Raw genomic sequence first — 9,787 nt, 5'->3', positions numbered from 1 at the left:
ATTGAATTTTCATATTTGTATAATCAGGAATTGGGCATAACAGTTAACTGAAAAGTAGACATGGAATTGGCTGAAAAGTTGCAGTGTGTAGGGAAGTATGAGAGTGATGATATTCCACAGTTACAGTATTTTTCATTTCCTAAAACAGCAAATCTTTCTATGATTTCATGACACTGTCCTCCTTAGGGGCTCGACACACGGGGAGCGACGTCGCTCGCTCTCCATTCATTTCCTATGGAGCTTGTGCGATGAGGCGACAATCGCTTGCCCTCCTCCAGCTAAGCGACCGGCGACATTCGTGCATGTGAAATTTCGAGCTCGTACACGTAGACGTGCACACGCGACCAGGCGACGCGACACAACAAAGTTGGAAAATGTTCTACTTTTGTCGCTGTCGCGTGGCACTAAACCAATCAGCAAGAGTTTCATTGACTGACCAATGAGCGAAGAGTATGCTACACACTGCAGTCTGCAACCACTTTCAGCAGGAAGGAAAGCATCGTTTTAGCTGTGTTTGACTTTCCTATATTATATGACACTTCACGCAGTGATTATCGAGTTAAACATAAAAGGCAGCCATATGAGAACGTGTTGGTGCAAGACTAACGTTAAACAGACGGATAGAGAGGACTTTTGTGCTAATATAGGATGAACGCGAGGTTGTCTTTTTCTTTTGTAGAGGAGACTTAACAGCAAGATTTCTGTCAGTTCAAAAAAGATCTTCAGACTCCTCATCTTTATTGCCGTTCTGACATGGACTGCTTTGAAAATGTCTAAATCCCTCCAGTTTCATAACCAATCACATTTCTTGGAGACGAGTGACGTAAGAGCGCGATTCGCAAAGCTGCCGTCGCTATCGCGTCCCGTGTGTTCGGTTTCACCCCAGTGGCGATGCGACCCATTCGTCACTGTCATTTGTCGCTCCCCGTGTGTCGAGCCCATTACACTGCAGGCATGAACCATCAATAGCCTTATGCAGCAATCTAAATCATCCTCAAATCACACTCTGACAAAACTTTTCTGAGAAGAAATCAAAGCACAACAACTGTGTCCTAGAAAATCTGTTTTTAGGAAAGTGCTTTGTATTGAAGGTTCAGGCTTACAGTACTAACAGACGCATTAACACCAGCACATACAAACAAACACATGGCCAGATCATCAAACACACAAACCCGCACATATGACGGAGTCAAAAAAAGCTCCTGTATACATTTATCCTTGGACCTCTGTTGTGAAGGTTTTCTTTGTGGACAGGCCACATGACCAACATCCATTTCTTTGCATATTTCATTGCATTCCATTTATCTAGAGGAGGGCCAACTAAAGGGATAATTAAAAGAGCAAACAAGGAGAATAACAAAACTAAAGAAAACCTAAACTGGGGAAAACTAAGGAATACATGGACCACAGGCACAAGAACACTACCACAACAACAATAAAAATCTGACAAATGACGAGGGGATGACTGAGACAATAAATACACTAAAGAAACAAGGGGAGAGTGGAAACAGCTGGGGCAGAACAGGTGAACAAAAGGATACTAAGGAGACTCAGGGAAGTAAAGCAAAAAACAAAGACCGTGGGACAGGGGATGGCAAAATAAAACAGGAAGTGAGAAGACAGGGAAACAAACGCAAGCTTGACACCACACAGAGAACACAGACACACTGAGGAAAACAGACACGCAAGACTTCACACAAAAAGGGAGGGACGCTGAGAGAAAAAAGCAACTGGGAACTTAACTACGAAAACATAAGGAGAACACATGAAACAATATAACAAAATGAAAAGGTGATCACGAAGGCAAAATAAACTAACTACAAAAGTCCATGAAAACTAAGAAACAAAGGGTCGCAGTCCCAGGACCATGAAAACAGTCTGCGCCTGCGAATGCTCTGATGAGCCACTGAATAATTAAAACATGAAATATTCTGCCCAGTACCAACCATAGGGGGGCTACATAGACAGTAAGCCTGCTAGCAAGCTTCTGCCTTAAGGCAAAGAGTATGGAAGTGTTTACTTGAAGTTAGGCTAACATTTGCCATTACCAGCAAGGTGGTAAGCAATAAGCAACCTGGTTAGTGTTCTGCTGCACATGATCTAAAGACTAAAGAGGAGAGGGACCATCCTGCTCGTTATCAGCGCTCAGTTTAAAAGCCTGGATCCCCGATGGTATGGGGGTGAGTTAGTACCTATGGAATTGGCGCCCCGTGCATCTGGAACAGCACCATCAATGCTGAAAGGTATATACTGTACAGGTTTTGAGCAATATATTTTTTCATGCTTCTAACATTTCCAGAATGCAGATATTTCAACAGCATGACTTCACAGTATAATAGTCTGGAAGCTGAACTGCAGCCAGGAAATTTCATCTGTTTCAAACATTTGTTGAATCACGAGATGAAAAATGTAACAAAGAAGACCCAGGACTGTTGAGCAGCTGGAATCTGCTATTAGACAAGACTGACAGAGGGGATGCTATACAGTGGTAACCACAGCCCTGTCCCAGCTTTATTAAGATGTGTTGCTGCCAAAGTCAGGGGGGTATTAGCTGGATATGATAGCATTAGTATTAAATGGTAAATGGACTCATTCTTATGTAGCGTTTTTCTTCTCTATTTGAGCACTCAATGCGCTTATACAACACGTTTACATTTACCCCATTCATACAAGCACTTCCATGATTAACTAAGCACTTTTTTTTATTATCTAACATTCACACACATTCACACTCCAACGCTTGCGTCAGAGAGCAACTTGGGGTTAAGCATCTTGCCCAAGGATACATTGGCATGCAGCCTGGAGTAGCCAACCTTCCGATCAGTAGATGACCTGCTCTACCTCCTGAGCTACAGCCAAACAGAAGTATTAGTAAGTTTTGATGTGAAAATTTGATAAAGTTGAATTTTTTTTTTTTTTATGGGTCACTTTCCAGGCTGTAGGCTGTACAGTGAGCCATAAATATCAAAGTGAAGTGAAAACAACTCAAACACAAATTCAGCTGCTCAATTCATCTTTGTTTTCGCCATCATCGCCATCATGTTGTGAACATCTGTACGTTTGATTTTTGTCAGGTGGAAAAAGGATGAAAAAAAATATACTCCAGAGAGGTGTAAGAGAGAGCTGCTGTGTTAAGAGCTGTGTGAAATGTACAACCTGTCTATGCTATTAAGTTCTGGGCAGCAGAAGAAAAAAAAGAGGCATTTTTAGGTGAGGATTCTCTTGGTTTGTCCCAAAGATCAACTGTTTTATGTTACACGTGGTCTTTTGAGCAATTGTTATAAAAGGAAAATCCTAATCAGCTTCAAGTTTAAGCAAAATTAAGGACTTGTTTTGCTGTTTCTTCTCATTAGCAGACACACTTTCCTTTCTCTTACCTTCCTTCAACTGACGCCATTAAAGAAGCAGCAGTGCAATCACAGGTGAGCACGAGAAACTTAACTGTACATATAAGACTGCTTTATGGAGAAGAGATATTTAGTATGAAGGTAAAACTGCATTCACAAAACAACAAAACATCTTCCTGACTGAGATATCATTCATCTCCATCCAATTGTTGTTGGTGACGTCAAGTATTTATTTTTATCTGTGGATGCATCACGGGCCAAAGAGTTGATACACACAGGTTGTGTATGTGTGAGCGCTCCTCTCCTGAATAAACAAAACGATGAAATCCTGTGACCAAACGCTTTTCTTTCACCAGTTAGGGAACGTGTTATTGCAAAACTGCCCGTGTAACAATAGTTAAGCACAAAACACCAAAAAATTCCAGGTGTTGGAACTCCCGGTGCAAACAGGCCACGGCACCACACGGCTGGCACCGCTCGCTTACGTACGAATCGCTCTCCGGTGGTTTTTCATCCCACTTAAATTCAGTGCTGCAAGAATACTAATGAGCCATAATGACTGTATTTACTGATGCTTATGAGCTCAAATCTCTGCAATAAAAGGGAAGCGGGGGAAACTGCTTCAGTGTGGAAAACAGGATTATATAATATCAAGAATTTTTGTACCTCAGAAGATGATTGATGAAGGTTCACTCAGTGTTATTTCTGTGCTAGCTTCCAAGTGTTTGCTTTGTTTCTGTGGTAAAACTGTAAAGCTGGACTCCTCACAAGCACAAAAGTAATAGAAGAGGCAAGAGGATACTGTGACTTGATTCCATTTCACAGGACTTCTATAAAAATAAACAAAATCCCACACATGCTGTACACATGCTGTGTACCTTACCGGCTACAAATGTATATAATGTTTTGATATCTGTATATAGTGTTTTGATGTGTGTGTATATGTACATGTGTGTATTGACATTGATATATATATATTTTATGTATATAGTGCGTATGTATATGTGTATAGTTTTTTCTATTCTATTTTATTTTATTTTATTCTATTCTATTCTATTTTAGTTCATTTGTTTTTTACTCATCCTTTTCATTTTTCTCTATACTGAGCTGCTGTAATGCGCAAATTTCACCATCGTGGGATCATTATAGTTTTATCTTATCTTACACTTTCTTTTCTCTCTCCTTTCCTTCCACTGAATTCTTTTCACCTTTCTAAAGTTGCAGATTACAAATAGTCCTGGGTGACAAAATCTCTGGCATACAGCTAAATCAAGCAATTGTTTTCAGTTAATGTACAAAAATCCATCTGCAACTAACACACATCAAATAATGTCATGACTTTGAGCTGATATTGTGCATGCAGACTCTAAAACCCATGTAATATCCTGTCACTCCATCTTTGTCTGGAGGTTTTTGGGGTTTTTTTTGGAAGCTTACAGGAAACTCAGGGAGCTGTTCATCGGACCGCAGTGGGTTTGGGGGTGTTATATGTCCATTAAGAGTGCACTATATGTCTGTTAGCTCAAACTGAGGCGAAAACCACCAGCACTTACCAGCAGCCTTCCGCCTGTGCTGGCATCTCCCCAGTGAGATGGTGGGATGCTGTCTTTGGCTTACCAGTAACAATAACTATGACATTAAGAATCGTGCACTGTGTTGTTGTGAAACTGATGGCTTATTTTTTTTTTTCCTGCATTCTTGCATGATTACGTTTTTACGAGATGTCTGTTTGTGAAAACCACAGCTCATCAGCATCATCTATTTGCACTTGAAGTGAAACTATTACGTACGTAATTGTATTATGTATTATGATCATGTACATAATCACATTACAATACACAATACTTGATAATAATAAAACATGGGGCATTATCACCTCTGAGGGTAGTAGATAGATAGATAGATAGATAGATAGATAGATAGATAGATAGATAGATAGATAGATAGATAGATAGATAGATAGATAGATAGATAGATAGATAGATAGATAGATAGATAGATAGATAGATAGATAGATAGATAGATAGATAGATAGATAGATAGATAGATAGATAGATAGATAGGTGTTTGTGCTGATATACTCAGGTTAGTTATCTCCATGATGGTCTCATCTGTCCAAAGGACTTTGTTCCAGAAGTCTTGTGGTTTGTCAGGAGCACCCAAGATTTGACTGCTAATTCAACTAGTCACACTCCTGCGTCATGTGCTTCTGAAGTGTTAGTCTCCAATTTTATGGCCAGTTTATTAATTAATACTGTGTTGCTTGTGACATGTCCCATCAAAATAATGAGGCACCATTTATTATTGATGATAATTCATCCTCATATGTATTATTCATTGTCGTTGAAGCCCAGAGGAAGGCTCTGAGGCCAGAGTTTGTTGACCTACAGTAAAAGTTCACTACGTGTGTCAAGGTAAATAGGAAGACAGCCTGACAGTGTTCTTCTCCCTGGTGTGGGTTTATGGCGGGTCAGTCCCATCACGGCAGCTGATGACAATAGTGACGACTGTGATGATGAGGATGGTGACGTACACAGATGTGTGTGCTTTTGTGTCCGTGTGCACTGCGATTTTCTATTTTTTTTTTTGCTTTTAATGCTGCATGTGTGAATATTAAAGAGTGTACATTAAGGTAGAGCTGAGTGTTACATGACATGTATAAGACCCACTTTATTCCCCGCCCCACCCTTTTGTAGATGAAAACGCAAGGCTATATTTGGAGAGAGCTGATGTCACAAGTGGTTTGAGCAGAGAGCCTATAACTGTTGGAGTCGGCTTGTGTGACAGTCTGACAAACCTTGGAGAGCTCCAGTAGCAGACTGGGATCTAGCCAAGACCACAAAAAGTGAGTATTTTGTGTTTCCTAATGCTTGGATGTCTTTTTTCACAGGTTTTATTTGTCGTGTATTGATGGGGCACTGCCAGAAATGGGCATTTATTTTAGTTTGGACAGCAGCATTTCGCTTAAAGATTTAAAATTTTTTTATTTTTTTTAAATAAGTAAAAAGATTAAGTAAAAGATTTAAATTCACAGAGATCACAGGGAAATGTCCAGTTGAAGTCTGCAGTTAGTGGATTCTGACTAGCATAATGAAGAAGGACTGAAATGTACAAGAACAGAAAATAATTATTTTCAAAATATATCTGCGATTTTTGACCACAAAAATACCAGATAATCTCTGATTCCATCTTCTGGCTTCTAACTGCCTTTTCAAATGATATGCAGCACTGTAAACAGCTGCCTTTTGGCTCTGGACTGCTAGTTTAACAAAAGGATTATTATTACACTTAACACAATAACAGATTTTGTCATAATTCACAAACATATGTGGCTAATTAAATTATATAACCTAACCTTTATATGCATACATATTACAAAGAAATGTAATCTTAACTAATTTTACTTCGAAATCAAACCCTGAAAATATTGCACTCTATGATAAAAATGCACCTAGCCAGGATATTTTTATATATTTAAAACATATTCACTGTGAATAAGAACTGATTTGCATATTCAACATTTACAGCTGATTACAGCTTTTTAAATTACCTTTAGAAAACTGGTTCTGACAATGCTGCAAACACAAATGTGTTGAAGTGGTTGATGTAAAATTCTATTCCTAAACCCATCCGATGGTATTTTGCAAAGTCAGCCAGGAAAGAAGGAAACTTGCCTCTAAGTGTTTCTTTGCATTTAAAACTATATTTTGGGGTTTGGGCATCAACTGCGCTGCATTATTGTGCTGCACATTGCTGAAGTTGAAATAATGTCAGTGCTGCCAAAAATGAATTTTTTTTAGAGACTGCATGCTCCACTTTATGGTGGAGAAACGGCAAAATAATATTTTTTTTTGGAAATCTGACACAAATTTAATTGCAGTTTTTTCAAATGTAATCCAGGCTGATTATATCATTCGTGTTTTAGGTTTGCTGTTTTAAAGTATTAATAATGTACTTCATTTGTTGCTATTTAGACACATTTCACTGGTTTTCCCTGCATCACAATAAACTGATGGAAGTGATGTTTCTGCAGGTGATCACCCTTACAGCATGAATCACCTCAGGGTGCCTGTGCTTCTGCTCGTGCTGCTTGTGCTGCTGCACTGCATCACTGCTGCCCCAAGTTATAGGTAAGTAAACACCTTAAAAGCAGAGGGCTGAGCTACAGGAGAAATTCAGCTTTCACTTTGCTCAAATGTTGATAATCTAAGATGGAAATCAATTGTGCTCGTCTGTGGGAAAGCGTTTCATTGTGCAGGGAGAAAGGGGAGCCAAGTGGCCACTTTCTCTTCTTGTTCTCAGGAGGGTATCAGTGTCAAATGGTTTGGCCCCTTTCCCCTTTGATTCAGGTACTTCAGTCCCAGCTCATCCAGCGAGCAGGAAAGTGTGCTCCCAGACAGTGAAGCCTGGTTTCTGCCTGGGCTAATCTCCAACCCGTTTCTCAGCCTTGTGGGTACACGGCCACGGAGGGGCCTCACAGCCATGAACAGGTAGCTCTATAATCTCTTGATTTCATCACAAACATTGAAAAAGCTACAAATATTTTTGTGGTGTTTTTTTTTTTTTTCATTTTTAATTTTAATATTTCTGCTTTTCTTTAGTCACCATATAGAGAAGAGAAAGTGCAACACAGCCACCTGCGTCACCCAAAGGCTAGCAGACTTCCTGGTCCGTTCCAGTAACACTATTGGCACCGTGTACGCACCAACCAATGTGGGATCCGCCACCTACGGCAAGAGGGACCTACTGGAGCCTTCCAGCTACCTGCCTCTCTAGTGCCAACCGAGGAAACTCCACAGCAAACACAGCAATCCCACATCTGTGCTGATATAACAATCATGTAACAGTGATTGTAAATAACGATGACAGTGATGGCAATGAGTTTTCTTGATTGCTTTTTAAACTTAAGAAACAGTGCCTTTAATTTAAGCCATCACTGTATATTTTTTCTGGCTTTTTGTGTGTTGTGGCTCCATATGTTAACACTGTTCCACAATGGCATGATGGGAATAATAAAAAACTACCAAACATGAACGTAATTAATGAAAAAAAAAAAATAATAAAGAAAAAAACATGTAAAGCAATATAAAAGAAATGTTATTTGTTGTTTTGATAATAAAATTTGAAAAATATATTTTTTAAAATCTTCATGTGTTTTAAGCCACATTCTTGTTTTAGAGCTTCATGCAGGAGATGCGAGCCTTCGGCGTCCGGTTGACGAGCACAGGAAACGCATTCTTTCAGGAGACGTCCATGAAAGCAAATAAAAATGATTCACTTTGATTACGAGCTCCCTTTGGAAGTTGGATTCCCCCTGAAATAAATGTAAAAATGAAATAACCATCCTATTTCACACAGCTCATTAATTCACATAGCGCCATAATAGCAGGAAATAAACAACTCATGTCTGTCATCATATCAACCTCTGGACTCGAAACTTTTAATAGGAACATGAAGGCCGAAGAAACTTGGACACATTCATTGTGGAATGTGAATTTTATTACTTTTACACATTACCCAGTGTCCTGGTATTATGAAATACAGAAGATGCCATTTTCTTTCAGTGATTTTCAGTGCACTTTTTGCTCTCTGCCTGTCATTTAGGCCTATATTGAGTCAACTTTGCACATCAGTGCCATGAAGATGATGCACACCCACAACATCCAAAAAATACGTGAAGTGGCGTGCTATAAGTGCACCATCCACTTTATTAGGTACACCTTCCTAGTAGCAGGTTGGAACCCTTTTTGCCTTCAGAACTGCCTTAATTTTTTATGACATAAATTCAACAAGGTGCTGGAAACATTCCTCAGAGATTTTACTCCATGTTGTCATGATAACACCACACAGCTGCTGCATGATGCGAATCTCCATTTCCACCGTACGGCTTGAGTACAGTGAACTCATTATGTTCAAGAAACCAGTTTGAGATGATTTGTGACATGGTGCATTATTCTGCTGGAAGCTGCCATCAGAAGATTGGTACACTCTGGTCACAAAGGTGTGAGCGTGGCTCAGTTGGTACTAAGGGGACCAAAGTGTGCCAAGAAAATATCCTCCACACCATTATTCCATCACCAGCCCAAACCATTGATACAAGGCAGGATGGACCTGTGCTTTCATGTTGTTTACAATAAGTTCTGACCCTACCATCTGAATGTCACAGCAGAAATTGAAATTCATCAGACCAGGCTATTTTTCCAGTTTTCTGTTGTCCAATTTTGGTGAGCCTGCGTGAATTGTAGTCTGTTTCCTGTTCAGGACTGACAGGAGCAGGAATGATAACCAGTGTGGTCTTCCAATGCTGTAGCCCATCTGCTTTGAGATTCGGCACCTCGTGTGATCAGAGATGTTCTTCTGCATACCGTGGTTGAGTTACTGCTGCCTTCCTATCAGCTTGAACCATTCTGGCCATTATCCCCAAACCTCTGGCATCAAAA

At 39.7% G+C, this 9,787-nt stretch overlaps 1 protein-coding gene across 1 annotated transcript; it reads left to right on the top strand.

Annotated features, from left to right (window-relative positions):
- The first annotated feature begins 3,136 nt into the window (after nucleotides 1–3,136).
- On the top strand, nucleotides 3,137–8,421 carry iapp (islet amyloid polypeptide). The gene is made up of 6 exons (XM_030720668.1): nucleotides 3,137–3,210; nucleotides 3,354–3,422; nucleotides 6,044–6,192; nucleotides 7,381–7,477; nucleotides 7,697–7,837; nucleotides 7,949–8,421. Exons 4-6 carry the CDS (start codon nucleotides 7,398–7,400, stop codon nucleotides 8,121–8,123), a joined length of 396 nt encoding a protein of 131 aa, XP_030576528.1. The 5' UTR covers nucleotides 3,137–3,210; nucleotides 3,354–3,422; nucleotides 6,044–6,192; nucleotides 7,381–7,397; the 3' UTR covers nucleotides 8,124–8,421.
- The last annotated feature ends 1,366 nt before the right edge of the window (nucleotides 8,422–9,787 follow it).

Source organism: Archocentrus centrarchus, chromosome 23 (genome assembly GCF_007364275.1).
Source record: "Archocentrus centrarchus isolate MPI-CPG fArcCen1 chromosome 23, fArcCen1, whole genome shotgun sequence".
Taxonomy (NCBI): Eukaryota; Metazoa; Chordata; class Actinopteri; order Cichliformes; family Cichlidae; genus Archocentrus; species Archocentrus centrarchus.
The sequence above is the reverse complement of the archived record's forward strand: the minus strand, read 5'-3'. Positions and strand labels throughout refer to the sequence as shown.